At 49.3% G+C, this 18,441-nt stretch overlaps 1 protein-coding gene across 7 annotated transcripts in view; it reads left to right on the top strand.

Annotated features, from left to right (window-relative positions):
* Nucleotides 1–18,441, top strand: part of ARSG (arylsulfatase G) — a 126,583-nt gene that overhangs the window by 80,019 nt on the left and 28,123 nt on the right. For all 7 annotated transcript variants that reach the window (XM_047756616.1, XM_047756615.1, XM_047756614.1 and 4 more), the window contains exons 6-8: nt 1,000–1,137; nt 11,707–11,903; nt 13,309–13,389. In XM_047756616.1, the coding sequence (XP_047612572.1) occupies nt 1,000–1,137; nt 11,707–11,903; nt 13,309–13,389 (416 nt within the window). The remainder of the gene's footprint in view (nt 1–999; nt 1,138–11,706; nt 11,904–13,308; nt 13,390–18,441) is intronic.

Genomic DNA, 18,441 nt, shown 5'->3' with positions numbered 1-18,441 from the left:
CCCTGGTCTGACCTTAGGCTTCCGGAAAGGTGTGCGTAGGTACCGCTGTGTGATAAAGGGCTTCGTTTCTTCCCAAGTCCTTCTCCGCACCAGGAGGGCAGTTTCTCTCCCCCAGACCAAGACCCCCTTTTTTCCCCACTGTTCTCAGCTTCTCTCCTGGTTCTTTGTGGCCTTCAGGACAGAGGGCTTAGGGTTTTAATTGAGCTCCTGGCATGTTGAGCAGTACGCAAACACGAATGGCTCCTGACCGCCTTCCGCCCTCCCGAGATCCTGTGAGGGGGCAGGGGCCACCTGCGCTTTTGAGAAGGAAATTCAAGCTCTGAGAGCTTCGGTAACTTGCCCATGGTCATGGCCAGAGTCGTGACTCAGCCACGTTGCTGGGCCATTCTTGTGTCAAGTTCATTTCCATCTATAAGATCAAGAAGATACAATTGGTTTGACATCCACTTTTTCCACTTGCTAAAGTTTCTCTGACGTCTCCAAACATGGTTTGAAATGCTAAACTCGTTCCCAGCCATCGGTCCTATTGTCAGACTTAGTGTCACAGGACATACTGATGGTTGACGTAGGAGAATACCATGCCCTGCACGCCATAGGCAGAAGTCATGACTCAGGAAGGTCCGTGGAAAAAGCTGGGAGGTGATGGTGGGGGCGCTGCTCATGGACTCTGGGACTCTGCTTGAGCAATGTCATTTGGTTAGACCTCAGTTTCTCTCCCAGAAAAATGGGTATAATAATATCCCTAGGTCATAACGTTCGTTGTGGGCTTTACAGAGTGGCCAGGCTTGTCCAAGGAGCAGACCCATCTGCTGGAAGCGAGTGGAAGCAGGTATTATATTGGCTTTACGCTTGGAGGAAGTGGCAGACTGGAAAGTCATTTGGGGCAGGCTCTTAAGCGTTTGGTATTTATGTGCATTGCTGCATTAAAGCGTTTTGTTGGACTCCATGACCACTCAGGTCGTGGGAATGAATACTCTACCATCTGTGGTTTCCACACAGGAACCTGGAGAGGGACTGTTACTCTGACGTGGCCCTTCCTCTGTATGAAAACCTCAACATCGTGGAGCAGCCCGTGAACCTGAGCGGCCTTGCACGGAAATATGCCGAGAAGGCGACCCAGTTCATCCAGCAGGCACGGTGAGGCGTCCCCTCGCCCCCAGGGCTGGCCCCTGCTCCCTCTTGCCGTGTGCCCTGGCCCCAGCGCTGCTCAAAGCCATGGCGGAGTTCCATTGCCCAACAAAGATGGGTGCGTGCACGTCTCCTGGAAAGAAAACTGGAAAACCGTCTGTGCTGGGATCACCAGGCTTGGCTGAGAAGCGCCCGATGTAGGTTCCCTGGGAGTTTTCCCGTATCCCTGCTCAGACCAGGCTCTACCGTCATTATCATTTCGTCCTCTCCTGCTGGCGTACACCCTCCTTGTGGGCAGGGCACCACGCACAACCCCCGTATTCTGGACACGCAAAGCATGTGTTTTGCAAATGCAATTTTTGTTGCTTTAAAGTATAGTTGATTTATCATGTTATGCCCATTTCTGCTGTACAGGAAAGTGACCCAGTCATTCATATGCACATACACGAATGTATGTATGTATATATACACTCACTCCCTTTTCTCTATTATCTTCCGTCATGGTCTATCCCAAGAGACTGGATAGAGTTCCCTGTGCTCTCCGGTGGGACCTCATAGTTTATCCATTCTAAGTATAATAGTTTGCATCTACTAACCCCAAACTCCCTTCCCCCACCCCCTTGGCAAACACAAGTGTGCGCTCTATATCTGTGAGTCTGTTTCTGCTTCATAGATAAGTTCATTTGTGCCATATTTTTAGATTCCACATATAAGTGATATAATATGGTGTTTGTCTTTCTCTTTCTGACCTCACTTAGGATGAGAATTTCTAGTGGCATCCATGTTGCTGCAAATAGCACTCTTTCATTCCTTTTTATGGCTGTGTAGTATTCTATTGTATATATGTACCACATCTTCTTAATCCATTCATCTCTCAATGAACACTTAGGTTGTTTCCATGTGCTGGCTGTTGTAAGTAGTGCTGCTATGAACATAGGGGTGCATGTATCTTTTTGAATCGGGAGTTCCCGTTGTGGCAAAGCAGAAACGAATCTGACTTGTATCCACAAGGATGTGGGTTCATTCCCTGGCCTCACTCAGTGGGTCGGGAATCCAGCATTGTGTGATCTGTGGTGTAGGTTGCAAACGAGGCTCAGATCCCACGTGACTGTGACTGTGGCCAACAACTGTAACTTCAATTCGACCCCTAGCCTGGAAACTTCCATATGCCTCAGGGGCAGCCTAAAAAAAGCAAAAAAAAAAAAGGTGCCATTTTTGAATTGTAGTTTTGTCCAGATATATGACTGCTAGATCATACGGTGGTTCTGTATTCAGTTTTCTGAGTCAAAACATATGTTGAATTCAGTAGTTGGCAGGGTACGTTCGCTTCTTATTGTTGCTAAAACAAACTTACCACCGACTTATTGGCGAAAACAATAGCAGTTTATTCTCCTGCAGATCTGGAGGTCGGATGTTGGAAGAGGGTCTTATGGGCGTAAAGTAAGGTATCAGGAGGACTGTTTCCTTCTGGGGGCTCCTGGTGAGAAGTGTTTCTTGCCTTTTCCAGATTTTGGTGGCTGCTGGCGTTCCTTGGCTAGTGGCGACATCATTTTCCCCTCTGCTTCTCTGGTTCTTTTGCCTTCTCCTCTTTCGTCAAATCTCCGTCTTGCCTCCCTCTTAGAAAGATGTTGGAGATTACATTTAGGGTCTACCAGGAGACTCTAAGATAATCTTCCTATCTCAAGACCTTTAACCTAATTGCATCTGTAAGTGGAAGGCATTAGGGAGCGGTGGGGTCTGGGGTGATCTGAAAGCATGTGCCTCATGAAAGGGGGTAGCTGCGACCTAGCTCTCACTGCCTGCTTCTTCTCTGGGGGAAGGGGAGCCTGGATTGTCAGATCTTTCCATTTCTCAAGAAAGGTAGGATATCTGGCCCATGGCAAATCTGCAATCTTTAGATATGAGACACGACTGATTAAAACATGACAAAAAGTGGAGTTCCTGTTGTGGCTCAGAGGGTTAAGGACCCAACCTGTCTGTGAGGATGCAGATTCTATGCCCGGCCTCGCTCAGCGGATGAAGGATCTGGCATTGCCATGAGGTGCGATGTAGGTTGCAGACACGGCTTGGATCCTGTGTTGCAGTGGCTGTGGGATAGGCTGGCAGCTGCAGTTCCAACTCGCCCCCTAGCCTGGGAACTTCCATATGCTGCAGGTGCCGCCTTAAAAACAAAAACCAAAAAACTCCCCAAAATGTAACAAAAAGTAAAAAAACCAGCACCCTGCCAGAGGCTGTCTCTGGGTGAGGGCTACTAGTTTACAGCCTCCAGCAGGTCAGGACAGAGCGTAGCGTATGTGAAGCCACAGACAGCTCCCACACTACCCTTGGGGTGCACACACATAGGTGGTGGGGTGCCAGCTTGAGAACACACACAGTCACCCCACACGCTGCCTCGGCCTAGTCTTGACACTTCCCTATGGCCCTCGTGCTGCCCTCCGATGAGCCCACATGGGCTGCCTCATCTCTCCCCCAGGACCGCAGTGTCTTCAAGGGCTGGGGGACCATGTCCAGCTGGTCCTTTGGTATTTTCTACAGCCCAAGCCTAAGTGGGCTGCACACCACTTGCACAGAGTTAAAAATAGACTCCACCTTGGGATAACTGCTCACACAGGCTCCTTGCCTCAGCAAGAATTCCCCCAACCTCTCGTTCAACCACAGTTGGACTTTTCTAGAGAGAAGTGGAGACAGGGGTGGTGTGGACCCATTTATGGTCGATAATACAACCTGCTCCAGGCCTACATTCTGAGAGCAGCTCCCGCGGGCTTTAGAGATCGCATCTTGCCAGTTTTTCAGGACTTTCTGAGAAGCACAGTTTGGGTATGTGTGTTTGTATTTTCAGATGGTTGATGTGAAAACGGCAGAGCCCCTTCCTTCTCCCATCTGGGGTGTTGAGCCCGTATCTGTTCCCTGGAGCTTGGCGAAGGCTCTAGGCCCCTGTGCTCTGTGGCAGGTGGATGCTTTGTGGCTGCTGGGGACTGTCCGCCCCTGCTTTCGCAGTGAAAGCAGAGTCTGGGGCAGTCAGGGGAGGGGCGGCAGGCAGCTGGTGGGGGCAGAATTAATGCTTCGAAGGGGACAGGGTGCTGCTCATTCGCCAGTTAACCAGTGAAAAGATAAATCAATGAACAAACTGTTTATCATAGGAAAGAGATGAAGAATTTGCTAATTGATGAATGAGTTATTAAGTGAGAAGTCACGGGAATCCCGTTGGCTTTTAACTTGGCAGAAAATAATCCTCAGGCATGCTGATTTCTTTAGGATTTGACTTGCCAATTCATCCATGATTTCTGAAGTGTCAGCACAAAAGGCCTGAGATCTGTGCCCTTTTCTCTCCCGTGACCCTTGATCCAGCCTGGACCTATTTGTCAAAGTTACCAGGGGTCTCTGGAGTGTGGTTTCCTGCCCCTGCTCAGCCAGCGTCTCATCCTAGGGCTTCTTTGACTGTTTTTTCCTGGGTCTACTTGCATTTTTAGACCCTTAACCTAGCAGTGATGCTGAAAGCGAATTCTTTTAGTTTGTATTATGGCCACACCCACGGTATGTGGAAGTTCACGGACCAGGGATTGAGTCGAAGCTGTAGCTGCAGCAACATTGGATCCTTTAGCACTGGACTGGGGAACTGAACCTGCACCTGCACAGTGACCTGAGCTGCTGCAGTTGGGTTCTTAGCCCACTGCACCACAGCAGGACTCCTGAAAGCGAATTCTTGACTTGAGTGTTTTTTAAACAGCAGACAAAGCTCTGAATTGGCCAAAATCAAAGAGGAGAGGGGCTGGCACGGGCTCCAAGGTCATGAGCGAGCTGGTTCTCTGCTCTGTGCAGGGTCTGGGCTGTGCATCGGACCCAAGCTGGGAATACAGGGCTTGGTGGGGCTGAGCGTATTGGATGTAGATGTGAGAAGTAGCTAAGAATACTTGAGTTCGGAGTATAAGGCCAACATTCCAAGGCGTTCATCATTCAGAACTAGGTCCTAAGAGGCAGGAACAGAGGACACGGCCCTTCCTGGGCTGGAGCCTAGGACCCACATCAAGGGCTTACTTCCTTCATCTACTTGCCCCTCCCCCTCCCCCCGCATTGCATCCCCCCCCCCACTGGTCCAGGTCTCCCCCTCCTCATCCTCCCCCTCCCCCTCCTCCCACCCAGCACCCACCACCTGCCACCCACATCAGGGCTCCAGGTCCAGCCTGAAAACCACCCTCCCCTCCTAACCCCTTCTGCCTCTCTCTCCTGTTTGAATGTTCAGATGAGTAGCGGGTGGAATGAATGAGCAAAGGCAGTGGGGCTGGCATCTTCCTCCTGCCGCTTCTCCAAAGCTGTCCTGTCTGCCTTGAAGGGTCACCACACACAGTCCCCAGAGCCCCTCGTCCTTCGGGTCTCAGTGTCTCGCAGCTCTCTCCCCTCTCCCGCCCCACACCCAGCTGGGTTCCCCCGTCCCGCCCTCCCACTGCCCCCTGTATTTCTCCTCCACCATCCCTACGAAACGTATAAGAATCATCAGATTCTTTTTTTTTTTTTTTTTTGCTGCATTTCTCTCACTCCCATCTCCAGTGAGGTGTAAAGTTCCAGGAAGGTGGAAATCATGCTTGTGGGTTCGTGGCTCTGTCCCTCGTGCTTGGGGCCTCGTTAGAGCTTAATAAACAGTCACCGAATGGGCACCTAAATGAGTGGGTTACTTGATCTGGCCGTAAAGAAGTGCCAGTGTCAGGCTTGGAATACAAACATGGATTAGATCTGTCCTAGCTTTTGAGTATCTTCCAAGCTAGAGGGGAAACCGATAATGTCAAAAGCTGGCTTTAAGGTAGGTTGTATTATCAATACAGATCAGTACTGTAAGGGAGGAGATAGGGGGAGCCACAGAGGAAGAAGCCCTGCATGACGGGGAGCAGACGAAGAGCCTTGATGGCTTTAGAGCTGGCTTTTAAGAACGGATTATTGGACATTCCCATCGTGGCTCAGCAGTAATGAACCTGACCAGTAACCATGAGGATGCGGGTTCGATCCCTGGCCTCGCTCAGTGGGTTAAGGATGGGGCGTTGCTGTGAGCTGTGGTGTAGGTCGAGGACACAGCTTGAATCGCGTGTTGCTGTGGCTCTGGCGTAGGCCTGTGGCTACAGCTCCGATTCGACCCCTAGCCTGGGAACTTACATATGCCATGGGTTAAAAACCAAAAAAAAAAAAAAAAAAAAAGAATGGACTGATGGAATAAGTGTTTTCAGGGTACCAGGTAGGGTACTTCTGGGGAAGGGTACATGGCAAGACCCAGAAAGTGGAGGGAGGCCAAGTGTTTGAGAAGCAGACCTGGAGACGCCTCAGAGGGGGAAGGACCGAAAGGCTGGGAGGCCTCAGATGTTGGGCTTCGAGGTTTGGACCCCGCCCCGCCCCCCGCAGGCAGCATGGAGCCCTGCTGTGCTTCTACGCAGCAAACTGTTCATCAAGTCAGGGTTCACGAAGGTTGTAACACCGAGACCCAGAGGGCAATGGTGACGTGTCGGGGGCACGTGGCTACCACAGCAATCCATTCCAGAGAGACCCAGTGACCAGTCAACCCTGGGGACCACTGCAGGGGGAGCCAGGAGGGTGAGAGCTGGGAGCCCGATGGGCAGGAGCCCTTCTGCCTCCACCTCCAGGCCTGGCTCTCTCCTGGTCTCTCCCCCAGGGCCCTGCAGGGACAATTCCCAAGAGCTGGGTGTCCCTCGATGGCCACTTTCTATTTCGGATCAGGTGATTTTTCCAGACTTTCTTAATCTGAGTGCGTCTCCACGGCCGGCCACACCCTCCCTCTCCTGGAATGTCCCCTGCAGCAACTTAATTCCTCAGATATCTTAAGCCCTTTTGTTAGACCTGAGCATGTTCACCTCATCCTGCGATTTTTTTTCTTTTTCTTTTTAGGGCCACACCCACTGCCTATGGAGGTTTCCAGGCTAGGGGCCAAATCGGAGCTGCAACTGCCGGCCTGCGCCACAGCCACAACAATACTAGATCCGAGCTGCTCCTGTGATCTACACCACAGCTTATGGCAACACTGGATCTGTGCCACCTCCACGACCTACACCACAGCCATAGCAATGTGAGATCCCCAACCCACTGAGCGAGGCCAGGGATTGAACCCGCATCCTCAAAGAGACAATGTCAGGTCCTTAACTTGCTGAGCCACCATGGAAACGCCCATTCTGTGATGTTAAATCAACACATACACACACACACGTTTTAAAATTTTTTTTAATTTTAAATTAAATTTTTTATTTCATTTATTTACCTTTTTGGCCTTGCCCAGGGCATGTGGAAATACCCGGGCAGGGATCAAACCCCAGCCATCACAGCAACCCAAGCCACTGAAGTGACAACCCTGGCTCCTTCACCTGCTGAGCCACAAGACAACCCATATTTTTAAAAAATACTGAGGGAGTTCCCATTGTGACTCAGTGGGTTAAGAACCCGATTATTATCCATGAGGATGTGGGTTCGACTCCTGGCCTCGCTCAGCGGGTTAAGGATCCTGCATTGCCGCCAGCTGTGGCATAAGTCGCAGGTACGGCTTGGTTCAGATGTTGCTATGACTGTGGCGTAGGCCGACAGCTGCCGCTACAATTTGACCCCTAACCTGGGAGTTTCCATATGCTATGGGTGCGGCCTTAAAAAGGAAAAAAAAAAAATGAGAATGAATTCATACTGTCTTATAATTGACTTTAAAAAAAGAATCAGGTCTCCTCCTCTCTGATCTTCCAGTCTGTGCAGGGGCATGATGAAGGGGTGGCTTGAAAGATTGCCCCCAGGGGGCTGGTCTGTGTGGTTTCTTTCTTTTTTTTTTTATGGCCGCACCTGTGGCAGCCGGAATTTCCCAGGCCAGGGGCTGAATCCAAGCCACAGCCCGAGTTGCAGCTGCAGCAATGTTGGATCCTTCAACCCACTCTGCTGGGGCAGGGGTGGAACCTGTGCCTCTGCAGCAACCTGAGCCATTGCAGTCGCTTCTTAACCCACTGCACCACAATGGGAGCTCCTGGTTTGTGTGGTTTCCGTGAGATGCCATTCGCGTTGCGAATTCCAGCATGGCATCAGGATGCTCCTCCCTGGGAGCAATAATGGATCCTTCCTTCTGCTGGCTCGTATTATGCATAATTATTCATAAAAAGGTGACTGTTTATTCAGTGCTTACTATCGGTGGTTAATAATCCCAACTCTACTGGGGAGGCGGAGCTGTCCCTATTGTGTAGACCACAGAGGTTAAGTTAATTGCCCGGGTCACACAGCCCAGAGATAAAATTCCAGGGGTTGGGAGGCAGGTCTCCAATGCCTCTCCTTTTCATTTCCTGGCTGCCTTCCCTGTCACTGCAGGCCTCTTGCAGCCTCTGGCCCAGAGTATTAACAGGATAATTGGGGGGGGGGGGGGGGGAGTTTGGAGGATGGTGGAGAATAATGATGGGGGTGGGAAAAGGGTGGGTGATGGGACCATGCCCCCAGCCCATATAACAGTGATGAGCTGATAAATGTTTAACAAGCAGCACTCGGAGGAAAAAGCTCTGACTTGTAAGAGCTGCCCATTTCTATGGTGTGAATACGCTGATTTCAGGGTACCAATGAGATGTCACTGGCTGTGGAGTTGGGGAGAGATGTGCCGGATGGTATTTCCATCCCACAGATCGATGGCCGCACAGTAACCTTCAAGGTATAAGTAACAGTAAAATGTAGTAGAGTAATTGCGAGTTCTTATTGTGGCTCTGTGGGTTAAGAACCCAACTACTACCCATGAGGATGTGGGTTTGATCCCTGGCCTCACTCAGTGGGTTAAGGATGTGGCATTGCCTCAAGCTGCAGCACAGGTCACAGATGCAGCCCAGATCTGTCGTTGCTGTAGTGTAGGTTGGCAGCTGCAGCTCCGATTTGACTCCTAGCCTGGGAACTTCCATAGGCTGCAGGTAAGGCCCTAAAAGGAACAAAACCAACCAATAAACAAAATGTGGTAGAATAATTGGGATGTGATAAATCATGCAAATTTATTACCTTTGTTTTTAATATCACATATATACTTGTAAGTTGATTTTATTGAGTTTTAGATTTAGGTGTAACAGCTGGCTTGCAAAATTACTGAAATGTGAGCCAGCTCCATCCAGCGTGCCATTGCAATATGGTATCTACCTGCAGATTAGGAGAAGCCATCTTCTCTGAGTGGGCACTGATCTGTGCCAGGGTGCCCAGCTTGGCTGGTGGATTGTGGGCTGGAATTAATTGGCTCTCTCAGCAGGACGTCCTTGTGCAGGACACAACCTAAACAACTGTACATGATCGTCTTTGGGAGAGCAGGCAATAGACACTAAATCAGTGCCATCCATAGAGCTCTCTGCGAGGATGAAAATGTTCCCTCTCTGTGTTGTCCAAGATGGTAGCCACTAGCCTGAGCATTTGAAATTCGGCTAAGGCAATGGAGACATTAGATAGAGGGATGGATGGTTAGATAGATAGATAGATAGATGTAAAGTATATATAACATAAAATTCACCTATTAAATATATATAATGGAGTCACTTTCCTGTATACCTAAAACTAACACAACTTTGTAAATCAACTCTACTTCAATTAAAAGATTTTTTTTTTCTTTTTTGGGCTGCACCTGTGGCACATGAAAGTTCCCAGGCTAAAGGTTGAATTAGACCTGCAGCTGCCAGCCTACACCACAGCCACAGCAACTCGGGATCCAAGCCACGTCAGCAACCTACACCACAGCTCACGGCAATGCCGGATCCTTAACCCACTGAGCGAGGCCAGGGATTGAACCGGCATCTTCATGGATACTAGTAGGGCTGCTTACCGCTAAGCCACAACGGGAACTTCCCAGGGCGAGGTTTGATGCAGAGCTGAGGTTGGGAAGACCCAGAGGACTTGACATGAGGTGGTGTCAATCAGGGTAAGCCACAAATGCTCAGGCTAGTTTGAAAATCGAGTCTCTGGGTGCACAGGTGTAAAAAGAGCCACGCTTCTCTCTGCATTCTGCAAAGCTGCCTGAGTTTCCCCCTCACCCTCACTGTGTCCTCTGAAAGACCCCCAGTAGGTGCAGGCTATGAGAAGGGGCTCGGTGAGGGTCCCTGGAGCTGCAGGAGGGAAAGGGTGTGGTCCTGCAACTGCCCTTGACCCTGTCCCTGTCCTGGACGGGAAGCAGAGGCTTCCCAGGGGAATTTGCAGGGTTAGAGTAGGGGCGAGTGGGCACCTGGGCCTCTAACAGGACCTTGATCTTGATATTCCCGGCTATGTCCTCGGAGTTCCCTGTGGTCAACTTGAGTTGTCCATTCATCTCCTACAAAGGGAGGCTGGGGGAGTTCCTGTTGTGGCGCAGTGGAAACAAATCCGACTAGGAAACATGAGGCTTCAGGTTCGATCCATGGCCTCACTCAGTGGGTTAAGGATCCAGCATTGCCATGAGCTGTGGTGTAGGTTGAAGATTCGGCTTGGATCTGGCATTGCAGTGGCTGTGGTGTAGGCCAGTGGCTACAGCTCCAATTAGACCCCTAGCCTGGGAACCTCCATATGCCGCGGGTGCAGCCCTTAAAAAAAAAAAAAAAAAAAAAAAGAAGAAAGGGAGGCTGAGAATGGACATGCTGGCCTGGACACTGCAAAACAGCAGATAAAATTTAAAAACATTGGGAGGAGTTCCCATCGTGGCTCAGCAGTAGCAAACCTGGCTAGTATCCATGAGGACTTGGGTTCAATCCCTGGCCTCTCTCAGTGGGTTAAGGATCTGGCATTGCTGTGAGCTGCACTATAGGTCGAAGACATGGCTCAGCTCTCATGTTGCTGTGGCTGTGGTGCAGGCCAGCAGCTGCAGCTCTGATTCAACCGCTAGGCTGGGAACCTCCATATGCTGCGGGTGTGGCCCGAAAAAAAAGACCAAAAATAAATTAAAAAATAAAAATAAACATATTGGCATTCTCCTGTGGCACCTCAGGTTAAGGATCTGATGTGTCACTGTAGCGCCTCGCGTCGCTGCTGTGTCATGGGTTTGATTCCTGGCATGGGAACTTCCACATGCTCTGGGCATGGCCAAAAAAAAAAATTTTTAAATATGTTTGCACTGGAGTTCAGAATGCAGCTGCTAAGAGCCAGAGCTATGCTCTCAGCCAGATCAGAGTTTAAGTGCAGACATGGTCACTTACTAAGCTTGGGGAAGTCTCTGTCACCTCTGATGCTTCATCCCAAAAGGAGAACTTGGAAGTTCTTACAAGGATGAGTTTAGACAAATGTGAGTCACATTTGATAGACTCTTGTTAGGGGTTAAAGGACAGTAACAATTACTACAGTTATCCTCGGGTTTTTTTTGGCTGCCCTGGCTACATGGGAAATTTTCTGGGATCGAACCCATGCCACAGCAGTGACTTGAGCCACAGCAGTGACAAACGCTGGATCCTTAATTGCTAGACCACCAGGGACCTCCTTATTCTTCATTTTTAACTAGCCAACCGGATTATCTCCACATTTCCTTTGCAGGAGGTAGATCAACATGTGCTTCCTGAGCACACGGGGCAGGTGGTCTGGGGTTTTCTCCAAGGCCACTGGACCCTTCTGGAGAGTTACGTCCTGGCTGTCTCTTTTCAGTGCCAGCGGAAGACCCTTCCTGCTCTACGTGGGCCTGGCCCACATGCATGTACCCTTATCCAGGCCCCAGCGCTCAGCTGGTCCGTGGGATCGAAGGCCATACGCTGCAGGACTCCGGGAGATGGACAGGCTCGTGGGCCAGATCAAGGACAAAGTTGACCGCACAGCAAAAAACAACACATTCCTCTGGTTTACAGGTGAAATAGTAAAACGCAGCCAGCCTAACTGGGATATAATGGATAACCCTGCACACCCCTCCGGAAGAGCAGAGTCTGGGCAAGGGATCCTCTTTAACAGGGTTGGGGATTTGCCTTGAACTTGGGGGTTCTGCTAACCTTCGTTGGCCCGAGTGCTGAGCACCTGCCCACCGGGGCCGCCAAGCCTGCGCCCCTGGAAAGGCTTGCACAGAGAGAGTGGGTACTCTGCTGACCTCTTGGGTATTGATTAGGGCCACCTGGATGGCACTTTAAATTGTTAATGAATGACTTTGACATTGTGAACCTGTGCAATCCAGGGCAGTTCTGAGAGTCCCTCTTCACCATCCTCCCCCCGCCCCAAAGGTTACTGGTCACCGGGTCACATCGTTTGGCTGAGGTAGAGCCGAACTAGTGAACTGTTTAAAGGGCCACACAATTAGATGATGTAAACGCGTGTACAGAGCATGGATAACCGACAAGGTCGCACTGTAGAGCCCGGGGAACTACATTCACTATCCTGTGATAAACTATCGTGGAAAGAATATGAGAGAATACGTGTATGTATTCATATCTGAATCGCTTTGCTGAACAGCAGACATTACACAAAGGCAAATCACTCACATTACCATTTTTTAAAAAGTAGGAGTTCCCATTGTGGTTCAGTGGGTTAAGACCCCGACTAGTATCCATGAGCGTGCACGTTCGAGACCTGGCCTCCGTCAGTGGGTTATGGATCCGGCGTTGCCACAAACTGCCTCATAGGTCACAGACGCGGCTCGGGGCTGCAGCTCTAGCTCCGATTAGACCCCTAGCCTGGGAACTTCCATGTGCCACAGGTGTGGCCCTAAAAAGCAAAAAATAAAGAAAGAAGTAAATAAATGAGCCGCACAGGCATTGTGGGTCTCAGGTCCCTGTCTGGAACGAGGACAGTAGACACTCATGTGTGGATCTGTTCTCTACTACTGGGAAAGTTCATTTAACCTCTCCAAGCCTCTCTTTCCTCCTCTGCCGAATTGAGCTAACAACCGAATCTATCCCAGAGCCCTTTGGAGGATCATGAGACAGTGAAAGGGAAGCACTGAGTGCATCACTGGTGCTCAAGAAGCAGTTGCTGGGCTGATGACAGTGGTAAAGGGGTTGCGAAAACCACATGCCCAGGCATGAGCCTCAGCCTGGCACTGGCTCAGGGCAGAGACAGCCCACCCTGCTGAAAGGCTGAAAGCCCGTTGGAGGCCGACCCCCTCTAAAAGGTGCTTCTCAGGGGTAGGCAGGTCCCCTTTGCTTTCACAGGTCCTTTTTCTCTCCAGGCGCCTGCTGTGCACAGGGATAGGGGCCAGGAGAGCTACCCGGCAGAAGCATCCACAGGCCTGGTGACGGCACCGTGTTGCTTTTTTTTGTCTTCTAGGAGACAATGGCCCGTGGGCTCAGAAGTGTGAGCTGGCAGGGAGTGTGGGGCCCTTCCTTGGATCGTGGCAGAGTCGTCAAGGTAAAGGGCTCATCTGGGCACGTCCCACGGCATTTCTGCCTCTGGGAGGAGCGGTTTATAGCCGGGCCTTGGGGCGTCCCTGTGAAAGAGGGACGTGTCACTCACCAGTCACCAGCTCCCAGAAAAGAAACAAAGTGGGTGGGAGAAAGTTCGCATTCAGCCAGGACCAGCCCTTTCTGTCCTCTCGTCCCAGGGCACCCACCCCTCCCCGACAAGCCAGACCTTCCAGCACATAGGCTTTGACTCTCTGTTTATCCTGACGCCCTTGCCTGTCTTTTGCCTCCCCCCCCTTTTTTTAAATTTTCCTTTTTTGTGTGCAGTCATCCCCTCATCCATCCAGCCACAATTCATTTCATTCATTCGAGAAACATGTAATGTACAGTGAGGCCAGGTTTTGATACGTATGGTCCCCAAACTTTAGTGGAGGGTAGGTAGTCGTAACTCCACTTACGGATGAAAAACAAGAGAGGTTCAGAGAGGCTAAGTAACATGCCTGGAGTCACACCGTTTGGGAGGACAGAGCTAGGCTTGCTTCCAAGCTAAATTTGGTGATCTCTTTACTATGCCATCGTGTCTCTCTCTATTTAAACATCCATGGAGTTCCCTGGTGGCCCAGGAGTTAAAGGACTGGTGGTGTCGGTGCCGTGGCTCAGGTTTGATCCCTAGTCCAGGAACTTCTGCATGTGGTGGGCACAGCCAAATAAAATAAATAAATACACAAGTAAACACCCCTTCGGCTCCCAGCTCAGTGCCCATCTGCTTTGGGAAGGCTTCCCCACAAGGACTTCACTCTCTGAAAGAGCAGTCGTGCTGGGGACAATTTGGCAGTATGGACCAAAGCTTGACAAATATGGGTGCCCAGTGGTGCATTAATTCCTCCTTTAAGAATTGGCCTTCATGAAATGATTAGCCAAGTGCACAATGATGTATGTGAAGGAATGCTCCTTGCAGTAGGTTTTTTTTTTTTTTTTTTAATAATTGGACATAACCCAAGTGTTCAGCAAAAGAGACATGCTCAAAGAATTTATGATACATTCCTTTAAAGAAATACTAAGGAACCACTGAGAATGATGCCTATTATTGACCTGGAAACAGTTGCTTTCGTTGTTCCTGCTGTGGTGCAACAGGTGTCTCTGGAGTGCTGGGACACAGGTTCGATCCCTGGCCTGGCACAGTTGGTTAAGGATCCCATGTTGCCACAGCTGTGGCACAGGTCACAACTGTGGCTCAGATCTGATCCTTGGCCCAGGAACTCTGTATGCCATGGGGCAGCCAAAAAAAGAAAAAAAAATACTGTTACATTGAATTATGCAAGTCACAAAACCACATATAAAGTATGATTTTATTATATAAAAATAAATACATGCTTTCTCAGAAAAAAATCTTGAGAGGGGCGACAAAAGATAACAAAAGATTAATAATTACCTCTGGATGGGAAGGAATGTTTAAAATGTAATTTTTTCCTCCACATCCGTAGCATATAGAAGTTCCCAGGCCAGGGATCAAACCCATACCTCCATGGCGACCCTGCCGAAGCAGTTGGATTCTTAACCCACTGTGCCACAGCAAGAACTCACCACCTTTTATTTCTTAAAACAGATTGGTATTATTTGTATCCTAGAAAAATTAAAGATTGGCCAGATTATCCCTGGGGGCTGGATTCCACCTGCTGTCTGGCTTACTCCTGACCTATGGCCCCAGCTGTCTCCAGGTTGAAGGACACAGACTCCCTTTCATACCATTCTGGCAGAATATCTGTCGTTATCTAGAATCTGGAGCATTGGAGCAAACCACTGCTAGCGGGGAAAGGATGTGATTCAAATAATTGTCAACTTTAACCTAGCGTCCCTTGGATCAGGCCCCCGGGAACTTTACAGGTGAGAGGCTGCTGGGATGGTAGCCACCTCTTGTATCTGGAGATGGGTGATGGGAGATGGGAGAACTGGGTGCTGCCTCCCCCCCAACCCCCCAACCTGCACAGTGGCCAGACCGGTTCATCTTTTTGGGTGTTGGTGGTCCTCTCTGGATTGATCTCTTTGGCCCCTCCAGTTCAAGAACATTGTAATCACAGTTCCTGTGGTGGCTCAGGGGTAACACATCCCACTAGTTATAATTCATGAGGATGTGGGTTCGATCCCTGGCCTCGCTCAGTGGGTTAAGGATCCAGCATTGCTGTGAGCTGTGGTGTAGGTCACAGACGCAGCTTTGACCCTGCTCTGCTGTGGCTGTGGTGTAGGCTGGCAGCTGCAGCTCCAATTGGACCCCTAGCCTGAGAACTTCCATATGCCACAGGTGCAGCACTAAAAAAATTAAAAAAAAAAAAAAAGAACCACTGTAATTGAGTTCTGGTTCCTGGAGAGCTGAAAAGATGCTAGGACTGAAAGTGGGTAGAAACGTGTCTGGTACCTTCAGCAATAGCCTAGAGAAATACAGCGCCAACTGGGAGTGGTCTTTTGTGTGTTTTTTTGTTTGTTTGTTTCATTTTTTGGTCTTTTGCCTTTTTAGGGCAGCACCCGCGGCATATGGAAGTTCCCAGGCTAGGGGCTGAATTGAAGCTGCAGCTGCTGGCCTACACCACAGCCACAGCAATGCCAGATCGGAGCCCCGTCTCTGACCTACACTACAGCTTACGGCAACGCTGGATCCTTAACCCACTGAGCAAGGCCAGGGATCGAACCCGCAACCTCATGGTTCCTAGTCGGATTCATTAACCACTGCACCACGACGGGAACTCCCGGGAGTGTTCTTTTGCATGAGCTCATTGTAGTTCCTCCTCTCTGTACGTGGGCTGCCCTCAAACCAGGCTGCCACCTTCAGTGCTCAGTAGGAAGAGCTGGAATCGACTCTCAAGGGTCCGAATCCCGAAGGCGTGGTCTAGATCAAGCATGAGGGGGGAACACTCGGTCAGGTAGTGGCTCCTCAGTGGGAATCATTGTTTCCTAAGAAGATGATCCCCGATCTCCTATCTGAGGACCTGCCTTACCTTCTCTCTTCTCCCCCTTGGAGGCAGTTTTAAAATAGTGAACCAGGCTTAAACGTGTAGACCGTGACCCCGTTTGTTGATGGGAGCACTTTACGTTGTGAGAAACACACTCATTATGCAAACTCCATCCCTCCTTTCCATCTCTCCTTTCCTTCTGTTTGTTCAACACCTACTATGTGCTGGGAACTGTGCTCAGTGCTGGGGACACAAGGATCAGCAAAGTCCCTGGCTTTAAAGAATGACAAACTAGAGCAGACTTTAATGTGTAGATGGTCCCCTGGGGATCCTACGCTCAGGAGGGCTGTCTTGGCATGGAATGTCGCATTTTGAACAAACTCCTGGGTGATGCTGATGCCACTGGTCTAGGGACCACACTTTGAGAACCATCAATTTATTTATTTAGTCTTTTTTTTTTTTTCGGCTGTGGCATACAGCTGCTTCATATGGGATCTCAGCTCCCAGACCAGGGATCGAACCCAGGCCATAGCAGTGAACGTGCCTAATCCTAACCACTAGGCTACCAAGGAAGTCCCAAAGAACAATCAATGTATTTATTTCTTAAATTTTTTGGGGGGGGGGGTGGGCTGCACCTGCGGCATATGGAAGTTCTAGGCTAGGGGTTGATTTGGAGCTGCAACCATAGTAATGTGGGATCTGAGCCACATCTGTGACCTATAGCACATCTCATGGCAATGCCGGATCCTTAACCCACTGAGCAAGGCCAGGGATTGAACCTGTGCCCTCATGGATGCTAGTTGGGTTTGTTACCACTGAACCAGAGCACGAAGTCTGAGGAGAACCTCAATTTAGAATATCCACACTAGACCATGTGAATCTAAAGTCAGCTGAGACTAGAACTTTCAGATCTAGACCAGTGATTAACAGGTGTGGTCCAAGGACCAGCAGCATTAGTACCACCTGAGAACTTGTTAGCAATGAAAGTTCTAGCAAAGCAAATTCTGATTCCTACCTAATCAGAAACTCTGAGAGTTCCTTTTGTGGCATGGTGGGTTAAGGTTCTAGCATTGCTGCAGCTATTATGTAGGCCACAGTGGCAGTTCAGATTTGATTCCTGACCCAGGAATTTCCATATGCTTTTTCCATGTGTGCCAAAAAACTAAGTGGGTTTGTTGTCTGGGTTAACAAGCATTGTCAAGGATGTGAAGAAAAGAGAACCCTCATGCACTGTTAGTGGAAATGTAAATTGGGGCAGCTACTGTGGAGAACAGAATAGAGGTTCCTCGAAAAATAAAAATAGTGCTACCATACAATCTAGCAATTCTACTCCTGGGTATTTACCCGAAGAAAACAAAAATGCTAATTTGAAAAGATGCGTGCACTCCTATGTTCCTTGAAGCATTATTTATGATAGCCAAAATATGCAAGCAACCTAAGTGTCCATTGATAGATGAATGGATCGAGAAGATGTCAGGTATATACAGAATAGAATATTATTTAGCCATGACAAAGAATGAAATCCTGCCATTTGCAACAACGTGGATGGACCTAGAGGGTATTATGTAAGTGACATTAAGTCAGACAGAGAAAGAAAAATACTGTATGATATCACTTGTATGTACAGTCTAAAAAAGAAACAAATGAAGAAACCTAAGATAGAAACAGAGTCGTTGATACAGAGAACACACACGTGGTTGTCAGAGGGGAGGGGTGTGGAGGCAAGAGAGAAATAAGCGAGGGAGATCCAGAAGTGAACACTTCCAGTTGCACAACAAATGAATCACAGGAATGACATGTACAGAATGTGGAAGACAGTTAATAATTATAAAATATCTTTGTATGGTGACAGATGACTAGACTTCTGATGATCATTTTGATCTGAAAAAACATATCAACCCCCTGGGTGGTGCACCAGGAACTGACAAAAGGGTTGCAGATCAATCACACTTCAAAACCAAACAAACCCGTAGAAAAAGAGATCATATTTGTGGCAGGTGAGGGGCAGGAGGGAGACTTGGATGAAGGCAGGCAGAAGGTGCAAACTTCAAGGTATAAGATAACTAAGTACGAGGGATGGAAGGTACATCATGATAAGTATAATTAACCCTGCT

Source organism: Phacochoerus africanus, chromosome 14, assembly GCF_016906955.1.
Source record: "Phacochoerus africanus isolate WHEZ1 chromosome 14, ROS_Pafr_v1, whole genome shotgun sequence".
Classification (NCBI taxonomy): domain Eukaryota; kingdom Metazoa; phylum Chordata; class Mammalia; order Artiodactyla; family Suidae; genus Phacochoerus; species Phacochoerus africanus.
Note: the sequence above shows the minus strand (reverse complement) of the source record. Positions and strands in the feature narration are given on the sequence as shown.